The 19,401-nt window shown below is 35.7% G+C and overlaps 1 protein-coding gene across 1 annotated transcript in view; it reads right to left on the reverse strand.

Annotated features, from left to right (window-relative positions):
* CTNNA3 (catenin (cadherin-associated protein), alpha 3) overlaps window positions 1-19,401 on the reverse strand; it is a 1,348,181-nt gene that overhangs the window by 423,655 nt on the left and 905,125 nt on the right. Inside the window, exon 11 of the mRNA XM_005876777.2 lies at window positions 14,543-14,699. Coding sequence (XP_005876839.1) covers window positions 14,543-14,699 — 157 coding nt within the window. The remainder of the gene's footprint in view (window positions 1-14,542; window positions 14,700-19,401) is intronic.

Below are 19,401 nucleotides of genomic sequence, written 5' to 3' on the forward strand. Positions count from 1 at the left end.
AAGAGATGGATGGTTTGCAACAAAGGCAATGCAATAACAAGAGCCTTGAAGAGCCTCTAAAGCCGTAAGAGCAGTAAAAATCCTTCTAAACGTTCATCCATCTGCTCCCCACAACAAATATTCTCAAAAGTGAAGAAAGCAGTAGTTTGCATATTCCTTGTCATTTAATTCAATTGGAAGTTTAAGTGTTTGTGAATTTTCAACTTCACTTGACAATTTTACATTTTTTTCCTTGGGTGTTGGTCATAAATACTACACTCTTATTAATGTGACAACTTCTTTCACAGAGATCTTGAGACATAATTCATTACCCAGTAGCATCTCTAAATATTAAATACAACCAGAATTTAAAAAGGACACAAAGGCAAACTAGTTCCAATTAACCACTTGCCAATAAAGCAGTAAAAAGCAGACACTGACAGGCAGTATTCCAGTGTATTAGACGATGGTTAATCCATACGCTTCCAGAGACAGTAGGAAACATACAAGTTCTAATATCATAAATCTCCTTTAAAATGTATGGTTTATAATTCTTCTATTCCTGCTAAAAATAGTCACAAGTTTATTTCTATTATTTACACTTAAATCAACAAAGAAGTGTTACTGTGTGTAACAAGCCACCTAATGTAATCATCGTCCCAAACTCTTTCTTAAAATGGGTAGAAGCAATGCAGAAGATAAAAGAAAAGAAATGATCCTATAAGATACAAAGACCATTTAAAGATTTGTAAGTTAAGAAATAGCTCTTATGTACAGAAGAGAGGAAAGCTCAAGACATTCATTTTTAAGTAACTTTGACTTAGGGTCAATGAATATGTTGAGAGAACTCTATGCCACAGTCATTCTGCTGTGCACTTTCAAAACCATTGCCTATTTAGTTTCAAAGATTAGCCTGTCAAGTAGGAATTATTAATCCCATTTACAGAAGAAGGAAGCAAATGATATTAAGGAATTTGTCCAAATCCAAATAACTGGTCAGTGAGAGATGGCCCATTATAAACTGTGATTTTCTTTGCAAGATGAGTTACTGGAGCTATCATTGGTTGTGTTGAATGGCAAAAGTTGAGGAGAAGGCATGAATGGTATCCACATTCCATGCTTGCATCACCAATCCTCCAATCTGTAGCAAATATTTGTCATGCTATACTCCATTAGCTTCCAGTTAAACTGTATCTTATTTTATGGTATTGATATCAACATATTGACCATAGTAGTATAGCATATGCCCACACTATGACTCAGGAGGATAACATTATTCCTTGGCCAGCCCTTAAACTTTCAGAGTTCTTTATCTACCCACCACCTTAATAATCACATTCAAGGATCACGTCCCATGAGGAGAGAAAAGAAATCAAATTTTATTAAGAATAAGATTAATGACTATGAGGAAAGTTGATATTACAATGTATTTTAAAAAGCCATGATATGAACTTGAACTTGGTGTGATCACGGGAACATAAGTTTAAAGAGACTATGACTAAGGATTTTTAAAAAGCATGTTTATAAAGTATTTCATTAGTATCTGGAGATACAGAGATCAATGTAGTAATTAATGACATAACTGTGATACCTAATATCTCACTAATCACTAATGGGATATAAAGGTACTTACGTTGGGAAATTCAGCTAAAATTTATTTTAGAAGAAAGAAGTGAAAGTTATTTTATTAAACTCATTTATAAAAGCTATTTCCACCAGGCAGTAATGACAGATATTTTAAGAAACTTGCTAACAGCTACCTAGCATACAGTGATAGATTAAAAAAAAAAAGATCATTTGATTCCCCCCCTTTATTTTCTATATTTTCATATTCTTCTTCAGTTAATTTAACCATTAGCTAAGGCATGTATGTCATATATTTCATTATGAAAACCTTTTACTAAAGTCCCCAGGAAACAGTTTTGGTATCATCATATTTACTATGAAAATCATGCTAATACCAAAATATAAACCTTGATTTTTTAAAATTCCATGGAATATTCTGGTGGGTTAGTAGATATGATAAGAAAATTATTATACTCTACTGTTTAAAATAAAATAAAATATACTAATAAAGCTATATTTTGAAGAGATATATGTACATAGTGTCTGACAATGAAGTGATTTCAAGTTTGACTAAATGACATAAACACTATTTTACTATAATTAAGAAACAAAGTACAAATATTCTTGTAGGATCTATATCACAATTAAATTAAGCCAACTGACAAATCAAAAGATTCTTACAAAATTTCAGAGGCAACCTATTTTCAAAAATAAATGCCATTTTGAAGGACAATAAAGACTGGAAGAATTAATATTATTAAAATGTCAATACTACCCAAAGTAATCCACATATTCAATGCAATTTCTTTCAAAATTCCAATGGCATATTTCACAGAACTAGAACAAATAATTCTAAAATTTGTTTGAAACCCTAAAAGATCTTGAATAATCAAAGCAAACTTTATCATTTTACTTCTTCCTTTCTTATTTGGATGCCTTTTATTTATTTTTCTTGCCTAATTGCTGTGTCTGAGACTTCTAATGCTTCACTGAATAAACGTGGCAAGAGCAAGGATCCTTGTCTTATTCCTGATCTTAAAGGAAAAACATTTAGTTTTTACCATTGAGGTATGATGTTAGCTGTTAGTCTGTCATATGACCTTTATTATAGTAAGATAAATTCCCTCTATGCCTACTTTCTGAGAGTTTATATCAAAAGTGGATGTTGTATTTTATCAAATGCCTTTTCTGCATCTAATGAGATGATATTAATTGTATCCTTCATTTTGTTGATGCGGTCTATCACATTGATTGATATATGAATGTTGAATTATCCTTACATCCCTGGAAGAAGTCCCACTTGACTGTGGTTTATGATTTTTTAATGTCTTGTTAAATTCAATTTGCTAATATTTGTAGAGGATTTTAAAATCTATGTTCATGACTTTTTGTGACATGCTTGTACAGTTTTGGTATCGGGGTAATGCTGGATCTTAGAACAAGTGAGTCCTTGTCAGCCCTTTACGAGTGGATTCTCTGTTTTCTACAGTTCTGTGGTTTTCCTGGACTTAACCCCTACTGGCTTTCAAACCCCAACAATTTGGGGTCATCTCTTTCCAGTGCTCGATAGAGGGCTGGGGTGTCTGATGCCAGGCACAATTCCTTCACTCCTCGAGGAAGAGTTCTGTATTTTTTGGATCCCTCCTGTTTGTAGGTTGCTGTGCTGCCTCAGGTGGGGTCCTGGGCAAAACTGTGTTTCTGCCTCTCCTATCCATCTCAATGTGTCTCTTTTATCTTTTGTGGTGGAGGTGCTCACCTAACTCTCAGGTCTTTTTCAGAGTAAAGTATTCCATATGTAGCTCTAAATTTGTTGTATCCATGGGAGCAGGTGAATTCAGGCCCTTCCTCTACTGCCATCTTGAACTTGACCTGACCTAAAATGATCATTTAACAGGTACTGCACTTGTATTGTGAAAACCTGAAATCCCAAAGCAACTTAATCCCAAAAAGAAAATCTGTAATATAGGGGAAAAAATCATTCATAAAATTATCTATAAATAGTTGTAAACTATTAAATTATTTGTAAATGCCTATTAGTTATATCTTTTAAAAATTGTATGAAGAACCAGATTGAAATTTATAGAGATGAATAAATTATATAATACTAAATATGAAGTATGCTTTGAATCTTTGAATTAAGTTCTTAAGGTCCTTATAATGAGGTACTAAAAGCCAATATACAAAACAGTGATCACAAATTTAAATAACAATAAAACATAATGAGATTTTGAAGATTGGCTTAGCTGATAGAAAGATAACCTTGGTGTCTTTCCATATAAACTAATTCTCCACACTGTAATGGCATCCAAGGGCTTGTTTCCTCCATTAGACTATACGTCCCTTGTAGATAAGTCCAATGTGTCTTATGTACTGTATCACTAGGGTGATGGAAATGGTTCATAAACATTTGTTGACGGACACAGTAAACAGTTAATACCAAAGTGTTCATTGTGTGCTTGCTTATAGGATGTTATTCCTCCATCATTTGCTTCACAATTGCTGTAAGGATGGTAACACAGAATAGCATTTAAATCTTACTGTCATGACCCTGTGGGAAACCCTCACCTTTAGGTCTGAGTTTTCATATACCCAGAGTGAGAAGAACTAGTGCCTGAGGCAGGCTCTGATTATTATGATGCTCTGGGTCTCCAAATCCAATATAAGTAAAATGTCTGTCATGCAGATTTGCTCACCAGGAGGCAAGGGCTTCCATCAAAATCCATAGTAAAGGGAAAATTGTAAAATCCTAGGAAAGGTTACACAGGGGACTTCAATTATATATGTAATATCAAGTATGACAAAAGTGTAAGGTTTGGTGAATCTTCATGGTAAGATTAAATTGTTTATTATTCTATCCATTCTACTCTTTGGATGTTTGAAATATTTTATAGTAAAAATATTTTTTAGAAACTAGCCATTCTTTTCCTACCTTCACCCACAAAACAAGGGTACAAAAATGGCATAAAAATCTTACAGAATATTATTTCATCAGAGTCTGATCCTGGGTGATAAAGGTTTAGGTAACTTTCACCTTCACAAAGCATTTTCTTAAACTATATTACTAATTCACAATCAAGTTCAGGAATATTGGATAATCACCATTACTTGGTGAGTTTCAGGTACTGATATAGTTTCACCTGGGAAGAGCACTCTGTTCTTCCAGGCACACAATCAACCACACTGCCTGTCTTTGTATCTTGAGATTTACTTCTCCTGTTCACTAATCTCTTTAAAAAGCAGAAATCATAACATAATAAAATATAGAAAATAATCTATTTCAATAAAAATGCATCCTATTTGTCATCAGCTTTTGTTCTATTATTTTCAAAGAATAAAGCATAACAAATAAAATTTAAGTCTAATATGTACAATCAGCCCCATGGAGCTCTCTCCCTCTCCAGAGCTAATCCCAGGAATGTATTTGTTACATAAGACATTTATGGCATTCTATTATTCATATTGCTCTAAAACTTGCTAAGTTACTCAACACTGCTTTTTAAAATCTGTCATATTATCATGTGAAACACATTTATTTGTTTTAACTACTATGTTTGCTGCTATTTATTAATTCTCCTACTGATGGATGTTTATATTATATCCAGCTTTCACTATTTAAAAATACCATAGTGATCATACTTGTACGAGCCTTCTTTATGAATAGGTGCACAAGTTTTTCCAATACATATAGAAGGATATTTGTTGCAAAACAATCTAGGTAGCACATATTGCTATTTTGTTCTTCAAAAAGATTAAAACAATTTATACATTCCATGAAGCAGCATAGAAGAGTTATTATTTTTCTACGTTTTATCTAATATTTGGCATTATTATAATTCTAAATTTTTAACATCTGATAGTTATATACCATAGTTTTTAAGGTAATTATTCAGTCATTTTGATAAACTATAGTGTACTAATTGAGATAGGTTTAACAAAGTAGTTCTTCTAAAGATATTTATTTTTCTCATACCTAGTTTAAATTTTAACAATAGTCCCTGCCAGTGTAGCTCGGCGGTTGACTATAGACCCAGGAACCAAGAGGGCACTGGTTTGATTCCTGGTCAGGGCCTGGGTTTCAGGTTTGTTCTCCACTAGGGGGTGTGCAGGAGGCAGGCAATTGATCGATGATTCCTCTCTCATTGATATTTCTATCTCTCTATCCCTTTCCCTTCCTCTCTCTCTCCAAAACTCAATAAAAACATATTTTTTAAAAATAATTTTAACAATGGCCTCCCAGTGAAATGATGTTAGTAATAATGTCTATCTTTTACTGGGCCACTTTGTATGTCCTAGATACCATTCAATGCATTTTAACTATATCATCGTATTTAATTATTTCAATCATGCAAGAATGGCTCTAAGAGAGCAGGGGACTTTTTTTCTGTTCTACTGACTGTTCTATTTCTAGGATTTAAAACAGTCCTATCACCTAGTAGGTGCTCAGTAAATATTTGTTAACTAAATGAATAAACGTGTCTTAGTACATTCAGGCTGCTACAATAATAACACAGACTGGATAGTTTATAAACAACATAAATTTATTTTTCACTGTTCAGAAGGCTGGGAAGTCCAAGATCATGGCACCAGTACAGCTGTGATCTGGGGGAGCCCTCTTCATGGTTAACATCTGGTGGGCTTCTCACTCTGCTCTTATATAGTGGAAGGGGCTAGGGATCTCTGAAGGGTGTCTTTTATAAGAACCTAATTCCATTCATGAGGATTCCACCCTCCTAACCTAGGAGGCACCTCCCAAGGGTCCCACCATTTAATACTTTCATATTGGACACTAGGGTTTCAACATGTGAATTTGAGGGGGATGCAAACATTTAGACCATAGCAAAATGATATCGCTATTAACATTTTATAGAATGGCATTTAGTGAGTCAATGGTTAATTTATTTCCCAAAGATGATAGAACTGGTAAGAAATGGCAGACTTTTAAATCTTAAGCACTTAAACCCCTCCAATCTTTTCTTTCTGTGTTTCCCTAGAGATAGAATCCATTGTCTTGATGTTTAATCTATGAGTTCTTTTAATGGTGACATTTTAGTAAGAATGACATGTGCTTTTGTGAGAATGTAATTCTTAGCTGCCATTCTCAAATATGCATAGAATGTTCACAGCACAGGCCCTAGAACCACTTTGTAAGCAGAGGGTTCTATTGTTCTATTAAAAGGTCCCAGGATGCTATCAAAGCCCCTAAATCAATGCCAACACACACTTGCAAGCTCATGTACATGGCTTCATACTTCCAGATCTTGTGTCTGCACCTGCATGAGTAGCCCAAGCCATGCTTCGTTGTAGGCCCAATGGACAACCCTTGGCATGTAGGTAGGGATCATCCTGCTTTTTCTGCTAAAAACTCTTTATCTCTAGCTGAAGTGTTTGGTCTTTCAGAATGCTCAGAAGCACGTCTTGGCCTCATTCTTAGGCGGGGGAATATTGCATGGTAAGAAGAAACTTTCCTTTTAACCTCTCATTTAATCTATAAAATGCCTGGCCAGTGTGGTTCAGTGATTCAGCATCAACCTATGAGCCAGAAGTTCACAGCTGGATTCCTGGTCAGGGCACATTCCCCAGGTTGCAGGCTCAATCCCCAGTAGGGATCTCTTAGGAGGCAGTTGATCAATGATTCTCTTTCATCATTGATGTTTCTGTCTCTCCCCCTCTCCCTTCCTCTCTAAAATCAATAAAAATATATTTTAAAAAATAAAAAATAATAAAATGCCCTGCAGGATTCACCATGTTAAGACTTTTTATTTTTCCAAATTACACTAATTAAATGCATGAGCTTAGAGTTGACACACTGCCCAGAATTAATTAAATACAAATGAAATTATGAGACTTACTTTGAGTCTTTGTTTTTGTTGAAAGTTTCAATATATCTGGCTATGGCAAGCGATATAGTTATTAATACTGTATATACTCAGTGAGATAATTTTTTAAAGCTTTTTATGAAATATCTATTTTATCATTCATAGCCTTTGTAAGTACATAACTTACAAAGTACATCTGCAAAATTTAGGAATTATTTATTATCTTTTTATACAAGACTAAAATACGAGCCCTGCGTGCTATTAATTTTATCAGTAAGATTATTGATGATTATGCCAGCTCTACCTTAAAGTTCTGCTAAAAATTCTCAACTCTGGCTGATTTTGGAAAAGTTTACAAAATAAGGACTTCTAATTATGGCTTTTCTCAAGATCCAATCTATAATATTCAAACAACAGTCCTGCGGTATACCTATTGTTCATTCAAATGAGGGCATCTTGAGTGAACTTGCCTGTTAGTACACGAAATGCTGCATGATAAATATCAGTTCACATGCCCAAACTACTCTTCAGTCATGTAAGTACAGGCAGTAATTCAAAACATAATTACCAATAGAGCAACAATGGATTGCTTTAGGGAAGCCTACTCAATCATTTTTGAATGCACACTCTCTCCCTGTCTCTCCATGACTTATGTAAAGCTGTGTGTATAATTTCTCTGCAGTCTCCACAATGATCACTGAGCCATATACGACCACATTAAAATGTAAATGTAATCACAGAGAAGGCAGAAAACGACCTTACAACCACAAGACTGTCTCTGCAATTGAGCCAATGGCACAGAAGATCCTGGCTGCAGGTCATCACCGGACTCTCCTGATGAAGAACTTCTTCGCTGGGTAAATGGACACCTGGGTGACTCAGCCTGAGCGAGGTTTAAGTCATCAAACTGGCTCTCCCCTCATCTTCCTATTGTCACATCTTGGATGTGCCAGTCTTGTGTTTTAATTTCTTGGAGGTGGGGTTGAGAAAGTGAGGGAACACCTGCTTTATATTGAGTTTATTTTATTTTCACTTCCAAGAGCAATTAAAGCATTACTGAGCACTACACGATCTACTTCTATCAGAACGGTTTTCGGCACTCCATGACACTTCTCGTCAAAATGTTAGACCATTTACATTCTCCTACAAATGTTCAAGACTTTATATTATGGCACCTGTTGACTTTTGAGGCCAGTACCAATCCAGATGTACCCGCAGTTCCTGAGGTAGTGGCCACCTGGCTCTCTCAAACACAGCGCACTTGCACATGCTTTTATCTTTCTGTGATGCCATTCCAATTTGTTCAAGGTTCAATTCAACAATTCAGTTCAACCACTATGTACTTTAACCACTATGCTTCCCCCGACACCTGACATTCCAGCAGCACTCATTGCACAGCATTTTGTTCATATGGCTATTATAATTCTTTGGAAACTGCTCTATATATACTAGATTATGAGTTCTCTGCAAGCAAGCATTATGCCTTTTCCTCTTTTACATCCTCCCCCATTTCCCAGCATGCTGACTTGCCCATAGTTGATATTCAATACACTTATAACTATTTATTGTTGCAGAATATGATTTCAAATCTCAATTTTAAAAGCATGCATCTGAATATTGAAACACTTCATGCCTTGATGCATTTAATCAACTAACATTTCAGTAGGTGTATGTTGAAGAGATATATAAATCAATGCATGATAATGAGTTATAATTATATTATGTAATTTATCTTTGCATAGATATATACTGTATTAGTCATCTTTTATCCCAACACCTATTCCATAAACATTATGTTGGGATTTAATAGTACTGAGCATGTGTGCAATTAATTTAAAAATTTAATCTTTCTAATACTATTATGTGTTTATGTGGTACTAAGGTAGGAAAAAAATTGAAAATCTATTGATTTTTATTTCCCTTTGTTAAATGACTTATATATAACTTTGTAGAAGCCAAAGATCATGTTTACTACAATGTCATGAACACAGAGGCTTTTGTTAGTGAACTTTTGATGACAGTATCAGTTATCTTTGTGTCACTAAGTCAAGGTCATAGAACATTGTGAAAATTAATGATTTAAGTTATTTGTCATAATTTGAAGATTTTAAAAATATTAATGCCAGGCTAAAGACAGTTAATGAAAGCATAATACATAAACCCCCAAAATTAATCTTGCAAATTACCCATTGAAAGCCTTCAAGAAAAATTCTGGAAGCAGGAGGTTCAATTAGAAAGATTATATGGCAATTCAAGTAAGAGATAATGGATTGACCTGGAATAATAGCAGTGGATATAGAGGAAAGTGGACATAAAGAGAAATTTAGGACATGGAATAAAGATCCTCAAGCATCCTCCAATATTATAATTCACCAAGAATCAATATGATAGTATCTTTAAAGTGAAAACACCTTTACAATAAGGGAAGAGCAGTGCTAATTCTAATCAATAAATGGGCAATCTCTCTTTTAGAAAATTCCAAACTATGCCAGTGGCGTTCTCCATTCATTCTGTGATCCCCTCTCTCCAATAATCCCCATTCTCACAGCTCTCTTGCAAGTTATCTCTTCTAGTAAATTTTATTCATTATTAAATCGCCAATACCATTCATAGTGTTCAGCACTTACAATTATGCAACACCTTTTAATTAATGAAGGAAGGAATAAAGTTTTTTAAAAGGGCAAATATTCACCAACCCTCACATTTCCTTACTTCTTAGCAATGGTTCAATAGTTCTTATGGTCCAAATCATTCTCTCTTCTATCCAAGTTCACTTCTTCTAAATACAGTTATTTGAGATTATTGTTCACCATGAGTCAACTAATGCAATGGTTCAAAAAGCCGATTGAACCATATGTTACCTCTTCCAAATTTGTGTCTTAAACAGAGGTATGAAATGTTTTTATATTCACAAATGCATTACTAATGGTGGAGACTTCAGGCGGCAGGGCAGGCTGAAAAGACAGAGCTGCTTAAATCTCATCACATAGGTATATCTTCTGTCTGTGCAGAAGACAGACTCTGGTGTGGTCAAAGAATCTTCAGACTAGAGATTTTCTGACAGGTGTTTTGTTACATGCATTTTCAGAGAGTGATAAAAAGCATAGTGAATGATGTGGGGGTAAGCTCCATCATCAGTGATGGAACACAAAGTTTGGGGACCAATGCCTTTTGAAGAATTTTTTTCTAATTACTGGTGGAATGACACTGACATAAATAACACGAAAGCATAAAAAGCCTCTTGCACAACTGAATGTCAGAGAACAGTTTGCCAAACATCTCTTTGCTTATGCAAGTAGGTATAGATTTACTCTTTCATTATAATTTTACATATAAAGTTTCAAAATATATAATAAATTGGTTAGGTGGCTATATTCCTTATTATTTTCAAGAAAGAACTGATTGCACTTGTATTTGGGGTTTTCTACATATAGCAGAGAACAAAAAATCCCCAAATGGCTTCTGAATATTGGCATTTTGATTGTGTATCATGAGAAATTTGGTGATTATATAAATATACAATTTTTAAATCATCAATGATATTTCTATATTTGGAATTGAAATAGATAAATAAAAGACATTTGGTATCAAAAGTACCCTTATTTCAAGAGCCTACAGTCAATATTGGACAATCTAAAACATTATTAAAGGTAAACATTTTATCAGTGTCATCTCTACCTTTTCTAATGACAATGAAATAATGAAGTTTAAGAATATTTTCTCACTAATTTTAAGCTGTCATTTGGTCGATATTTTAATGTGGAGAACTGGTGTGTTGAGAATCCAAAAATTTTTATAACTGACTCAGGAGAAATAGAAGTCTTTTCGGGATCCTTATTCTTTACTTATATGTAAAAACAGAATTGAGTATTTCTATCTACTTAAAGAAAGCCCATGAAAAAGATAGAAGTTTATAATATTTGAAAACATAATATTTTTCTAGGTAATTCACAATTTAGATGCTCTGTGAACTAACTTGTTTGTTGTTCTACCTGGCAAATTGCAGAACCAGATGTCTGAATACAAACAACATGTGATAAAAGATCATTATAAAGTAGTACCAGAAAAGTCATTCACTGCTGATCACATCTGCAACTTCTTCTAAGAAAATCTGCACCTCACAAAAGCTACCAGATTGGGGCAGCCCCCATCACAGAAATTTGAACTATAATTAGCCAAGTGAAAGAAAGGTAACCCACCCATTGGTTGGCCTATGGTCTTAGACTTAGGACTTCTGGCCTGGTCCTAAGGATCTACCCTTAGAACTAAAAAGGACCCAGCTATATTCTTTCTTATGTATTTGACTGGGAAGATTTTGAGAGAAGATGCCATTATCTGTAGGAACAGATGTTGAAAAGTAATGATGTAACAAGAAACACCACTGGAGCTCATGCTAACTACAAGATAAGTTAATGAAGGCACAGAAATCTGATAAAGCAGTGGATGCCACTCAGTGTTTGGGACAAACATATTCTGTTATTTAGTCAACAGCCATTTTTCCCTTCTTATCCTCAGATAAAACTTTTGATGTTGTTTTTATAGTAAGTGACTAGTCAGGAAGGTTGAATTATGACTGGTATAAGCCCAGTGGTTTGCTAGAATCTGTTTATACCAGGTCACAAGAGCTGCTTTTATGTACTTCTTCCCAATTCAGAGTTCAATGACATCACATTGGTAGCTTGATAATTGTCAACGTGGGAGTATTTATGCCACAGAAATCAGCAAATGCTAAAAATTAGGATACCACTCTCTCTGGTCCCCAGTCATGTGGGTTAACCATGTATCAGCACTCTAAGGCCATCATGGGAATCACATTTGCTTTTGCTAGTGATTGGTCCAGGAGAAGGTACAGGACGAATCAATAACAAGTATGAGAAAGTCTTATGGAAGGCATCTGGGAACGATTTCCTTCTTGACAGGTTCAAGCCAACAATCCGCTTTTCTTCCTGTTTTAGGTAAATTGTCTAATGCTCTGAGGTATAACGCTTTGACATTCAACCATGAGGGAAGCTCAATAGAATCCAGAGATGCCTACATAGGTCATTAATAACATTAAACCACTACCAAATAGAGCATCCAAAAAACAGCAAAGTAGAAACAGTCCACCCCAGTATAGAAAATAATGGTGTGCATCTCTATAGAGAATTTAAAAACAATAATGAAACAACTACATATTAATCCATTTCTTATTACTACCCTGTACAAACAATTCTAAATAATGTTAGTGATAAGATACTCCCCCCACATACCTGGATTATTCCTATCCAAGTTTTCTGTTATCCTAGGGCTAGTAAGTCTAGAATCAACTACTTAAAACATCTAGTTACATAAAAGGAAGGTTTTTTTTCTTTAAGCAACTTGCATATGCGTTTTCTGTTACATGCAGGCAAAATACTCTGAAACACTGAAGGTGTTTATGGAAAGTAGCACACTATGAAGGTTGCTAGGTCAGGTGAATCTAGCACTGAAAAGCAAAACCATGGGTTCCTGTTCTAAGGACCCAAGACCCCGGCCTCTCTACTTATGCAAGACCTGGCCAATTACAGTTCCTGTTCTTGTGTGCTCAGGAGGGTCTCCCTGTTGTGCCATCAGTATACCAATAAAAGTGCCTTTACACCAAGTAGCATCAGCAGGTTCCTTTCATTGTAACCAAAAGAACTACCTGAAAAAAAGAACCTAGCACTGAACAGCTCAATTGCAAAAGACTGCCCTAATATAAGACATTGAATGGATTCACATTGCAAATAGACAAAAATATGCTTAACATAGCATGTTCATAATAATAAATTACAATTTATCTAAATGCTAACAAAAGGAGAAAAACTGAATGATTTTTGATGTTATATACTACTATGGGAAAATTCAGCCAAATATTATGTGTAAAAAGGCAAATAATTTATATTATATATATGTATATGTACATATGTATATATGATGGATGGACATAAATCAGATATCAGTGGTTGTTATTTTTGAATAGGGGAACAAGGGATGTTAATATTTTCTCCCATATATTTTCTATTATTTGCAAAGTTTTTCACTCTACAGAAATAAAACCAATTTTAGAATAATTAGCACACATTTTCTTTTCATTACGGAATCTTGAAAACACACTAGGTTTCTGGAACTACTGTTTAGGATGAATATATATATATACACAGGTAAAAGTAACGAGTTCAACAAGTTAGACAAAATACATTGGAAAACTTTAAAAAGATAAAATGATGTTAGAAATTCATAAGAGTTTGCTTTATAAAAAAGCATGTTATCACAGTTCAAGGAAATCTCTTTCTCTCTCAACTAAATGTATAATTTATTTTAAGGAGAGGCTTAATTTTTATGAGAAAGAAAAAAACTAAAAAGCCTTTAGTTCTTTGCTGTTAGAACAGTACAGTGGGGCCTTGATTTACGAGTTAGAACAGTACAGTGGGGCCTTGACTTACGAGTTTAATTCGTTCCGAAGCCTAGCTCATTAAGGAGCTCGTTAACTCAAATTACTCTATCAACTCAATGCAAAAAATCGGCCGAGAGACAGCTGGTATCTCAATAAACTCGTTAGTCAGGACACTCATAAGTCAAGGCCCCACTGTATAGTCAAACCTGAGTTATGCTTCTGAGGATATGGCTTTATGAGAGCAATTCCACAAGCCTGTGGTGAGAATCGTCCTGATGAGAATCACCTGGGCTTGGCCTGGACTCTCAGGCCTCTCTGTTCCTGATGTAGTCAGATGTTTAGACTAGTTTATTTGATCCTTTACATCACCATTATTCAAACAATTACACTGGTAGTTGAAGTACACATTGTGTATCACATCAATATATATACATATATATGTATATATTTTTTTCAGAGTGTAGAAATATTTTGGTTGGAAAAGAAATGCAGGGAAATCAAGACATACCAATATTTTAAAGAAGAGAAACTGAGGATTTATTTGAAAAAAAAAAACAGGATATGCCTAAGATTTCCACCTACTATTTTTAATTATGCTTTGCTCAAGAATAGAAGTTTCTTTTAGGATCACAAGGCATGAGACTTATTACTAAGAATAGATCATACGTAGCAGCACTTGGCAATAAGAATGTCTCATTATATTGCATAAAATTAATTAGACGCAGTATTTTTCTGGTTCAGAAAATTGACTAGAGCAAATGTATAAATTAAAAAATCAAAAACATACCAGATACAGCAAGGAAGTCATCAATGCTTGTAATGTCATCCACAGCTTCTGTGAGGACATGGATATGATTCTCCCATGTGCTCTTGTACATTTCCATGGTTTTTTTGACCACTTGACTTTTGGGTCTTGCAGCCAAAGCAAGTGCAGCATTAATAACCTGTAAAGATGTGGAATGTTCACATAGTGATTTCTTTGGGAACAGTTATTCTTAAGAGGATAGGTACATTCAATTTTAGCAACAGGAAAAATGGTAAAATGTCCTCACAGGTAACTCCCTTTTTGCTTTTGATAATAATTTTCTTTTCTTTTGACAATAATTTAACTACTTTTGGAACTATTTATTACCTGCCAGTGCATTAAGAACTTCAAGAGATACAAAGATAATTGATATCTGCCTTTAAGGAATTTGTATATTCCTCAACGGGAAGGGCAACATATAATTATAACTCAATTCAGTGTGTTGTACATGTCATGAGTACAAATAATGGTTTTATAGTCTTTAGAGAACAGAGAGTTCACCTTCAGCAGAAAGAGTAAGAGCTCTGACTTCCTTGAGGACTTGTTGAATTTTCACAGGAGATAGTCATTATTTATTCATTTGTTCATTCATGTGTCAGTCAATATTTCAAATACATTTTGAGTGTCTTTTATGTATCCAGCACTGTTTCAAGTTTTAGGGATATGGTAATGAACAAGGTACAGGCAAAAATCATTGTCTTGATGAACTTTATATTACAGTCAATTATCAAGTTGAACAAATGAAATAGATGGTCTGTTAGATGGCTATAAGAACTAAATAAAAAACAGAGCAGAGAGAGGGATAAGGAGTAGAGTGGTGGTGAAGGTAAGAAGTTTGCAATTTTAGCAAAATTGAAATGGAAATTTAAGTAAAACCACTGGTGAGAAGGAATGCTGGGACAGGGAAGTGGCAAGATTCAAAAGGTTAGAAAACAGGGGACATGCTGTGATATTGGGAAGCAGTCCCTCCTAAAGCCTGTAGGAGTCCCTGACTGTCTACTCCAGACTGTGGTCTTATTTGAAAGGCACTGGAGGGTCATGTGGACTTTCTAGCACTTTACTCAGAATTACACTTTAGAAAAATTAATTTGGCATAGAAGGCTACAGCAGTAGGTGATAGAAGTAGGTTAAAAAAAGACGGCACTGCAATGGTGGAGGCAATCAAAAGGCGTTGATGGGACTTTCAGTTAAGTAAAGGAGGATGAGAGCAGGTTAATTATTGCCAAAAATATCACGCAGGTGTTAATTATTTTGTGTGTGTAACTGATTTTTTCAGATTTTCTATAGTGGATATGTTTTAGCTGTATACTCAGAATAAATGAAGTTATTCTTCAAAGAGAGATGATTACTAAGGCCTCTCCATGACTAATGGGGAGGCAGGAGAGTTTTTGTTTGTTTGTTTGTTTGTTTGTTTTTGTCAGTAAGGGGAGTAGAGCCAGATGTGTGCAATTGTTTTGGAGGATAGCGTTGCTGAGGGGTACTAGATGTCAACTTTCCAACACAGATGTTGACTTTGAAATGACTCTTGGCTCTCCATACAAATTACATAGAGAGCAAACAGAGAACTGAAATTGGAGCTCATAAAAACGTTGTCTCTGCACGGGATACTAATGACATCACAATGAAGATGATGCCACCATAGTTTCTAAAACAGGCCACAATCTAGTAGAACAATCAAGAGGGTATGTCAACTTTCCAACACAGATGTTGACTTTGAAATGACTCTTGGCTCTCCATACAAATTACATAGAGAGCAAACAGAGAACTGAAATTGGAGCTCATAAAAACGTTGTCTCTGCACGGGATACTAATGACATCACAATGAAGATGATGCCACCATAGTTTCTAAAACAGGCCACAATCTAGTAGAACAATCAAGGGGGAAACAGGCAAATGCAACATCCCAGTGGTTCTTATAAAGCTGGCCTGGATCCGAATCACCTGGAGAGGTTGTGAAAACACCGCATAAATGAAGCCACACCCTAGTTTCTAACTCAGTCCAGTCACCTTGCGGCTTGATAATTTGCACTTGTAGCAAGTTCCCAGATGATAGTGATGCCACTGGTGGGCCTCCTGCACTGAAACCCACTGCAGCATATAATACATGCTATAACATAAGGGCTATTGTAAAAGGGAGCACAGGATGCCCTATAATACACGGGAGAGGTACCCAGCTCCGTAAGGAAAGATGCCCCAATGTACTGAAATTTGAAAAATAAGTAGACATTAGTATAAGGTGATATCCTTTTGGGAAGGAACAATAACACATGAAATGACCCAGAAATGGGATATAGAATAACCTCACCTGTTGGGAAATGTTTAGCAGAAAGGCCATAGTATTAGAGTTGGAAGAAAATCAAAGGATACAATGGGCAGAGGGAGGAGAAAAACACCTTTGCAAAGTATCCACAAAGTGGAAGTGATAGAGATGAGAAAAAGAACCATCACGAAGGAGGTAGAAAACTGAGATATTAAAGATCAATATGAGAAAGAAGTTTTTCAAAAGGTCAAATGTAGCAGAATCCAGAATAATGAGAACTAAAAATTGCTTTTGAAATTGGAAAACAGGCCTCATTAGTGTAGCAGAATGTTGGACACAGGATTCAAATTTCACCACCATAACATGGAAACAATAAAAATAATCTTTTTCTAGTAAGTAACCTAAAGGCTGAACTTTACTTAAATGACTTCCAACAAATTATTGGGGGTAGAGGAAGGGAAACATTTGTGGCTTGAAAATATTATGTTGATATTCTCTTATTTCATTTTCATGAAAGAGCACATGAAATTCTAAGAAAGCACACACTACTCTGAGGAATAACTACTGTACAGTATTCCTTGACTTCAGTTTTAGAGTCTTATTAACCCATTAGCTTACAGTGTAGGCTTGTGTATATTGCAAGGCTCTGGTCTCTGGTATTTAATTTTTCTTGCAATTAGACAACTGTGCACACATGTGACTGTGTTGAAATTCACAGGGAGGCAAACTTTTAAACTGGTCCTGTTGCAGAACCCTCAGTGGGGACAAGGCCACATGAATATAAGACAGGCTATATTTTTAAAGGACATTTGCAGTTCTGTTACTGATTCAGCTTATCTGATTCAACATTGTACACTATGATAAAACTCTATCCTACTTGGTTCTCCTGATATTTAGCTTGAATCTAAAAGCAGACAAAATTCCGAAGATATGCTAGCCCTGTTTAAGGGAGAAGAAAATCTTCATCCCAATACCACACTCCTGAAATTTTTTCTATATATCTCAAGGGAGGAAAAAAAAAGATCATTCCTCAATCCTCCTCAGGCTAAACAGGACTGACATGAGTTGTATTGCTTTCTGAGGCATTTTTATTTACATTACCAGAGGCCTGGTGCACGAATTCGTGCACGGATGGGGTCCAGCCGGCCCGTCCTGATCAGGGTCAATTGGGCCAGCCAGGGTGAGGGGACGTGGGAGGTTAGCCAGCCGGCCCCACCCCTGATCAGGGTAGGGGGGCGCCTATGGGGGATCAGGCTGGCCTGGGGGAGGGGCCTCGGGAGGTTGGTGGGCCAATCCCGCCCCCGATCAGGGTGTGGGGGAGCCAATCGGGAATGTGAGTGTTTGGGGGGAGGGGCCGTCCCTGCCCCCTGGTCAAATTCCCAGTTGAACTCCTGGTGGAGGGGACAATTTGCATATTAGGTATTTATTATATAAGATGGTTGAGATGCGTACATGACCCTGTGAATCAACTGGTCAGTCATTTCGCCTTGAAACAGTGTTTTTATACTTCATAATTTTATTACATCTTAACTAGACTATTTTAATAGTCTTTTAAATAGTTTCCTTTTAAATAGTTTCCTAGCTCTAGTCCCTACAGAAAAGGCTTTATTTATTTATTTATTTACTTACTTACTTACTTACTTACTTACTTTTTAAGTAACTATCAGTCAGGCAAGTAAGGAGAGCAAAGGATTTGAGCAAGATTATAGCAGCAGGACCTGGAACCCAAGGATCTGCTAAGACCTCTACTGGGTTCCTTCCTCTTTGTGTCTGGCTTCTGCTCTCCCAACTTTTCCTGCCCGTGCTCACTGATAAAGGCTGTGTTTGCTGCTGCTTCTCTCTCCAACTGGTCTCCATTTCTCCTTCCTCACAGAGGCCTGTTCAAACTAGCTCCTGTCAGCCTTGGTGCCTGGGGACATTAGGCCCCCTGGTGGAAGCCTGCCTAGTTTCAGCAGGTCCCATTCTACCTCCTTCAGGCTTCCTACGCTTTCTACTGGGACATGGGACGAAGGCCTCAGCATACTTTAGGCTAAGCTCCCTCCCATTAAAAAAATTATTTTTCAGTTACAGTTTGCATTCAATATCATTTTGAGTTGTTATATTAAATCAGAATATTTTTATTACATCATGCTTTCACTTGCTGAGGGAAACTCTCAAACATCCAAACTTGATTCAGAATATATAGGATTTTTAGTCTGTCTCACTAGACTTTGTAAAACGTTGGTATTTGTCAACATTTAAAAATTAGTAACTAGTTATCATTTATTTTTGCATTCTAAATACTCACTATTATTTTTTAAAGAAAGGCCCTCAAAATTGTATGAACTTTAGGCACCACATAGCCTGGTTTGCCACAGTCAAACCATGTATTTTTCATAAAAAGCTACCTATTGTCTGAAATGATAAAATGAACATGGATTCCACTGCAATATTTTATCTAAACTTGGTCTTGATAACAAGGCTTTGACTTTGCTTCCTTAGAGAAAATAGCACTACCAGATAAAGAAGTCTTTTTAAACATTCTATACTACTTCATCCTTTTTGAAGACAAGCTACTCCTTCCATCCTTCCTTTTGTGTGA

This window comes from Myotis brandtii, unplaced genomic scaffold (assembly GCF_000412655.1).
Source record: "Myotis brandtii unplaced genomic scaffold, ASM41265v1 scaffold499, whole genome shotgun sequence".
Lineage (NCBI taxonomy): Eukaryota > Metazoa > Chordata > Mammalia > Chiroptera > Vespertilionidae > Myotis > Myotis brandtii.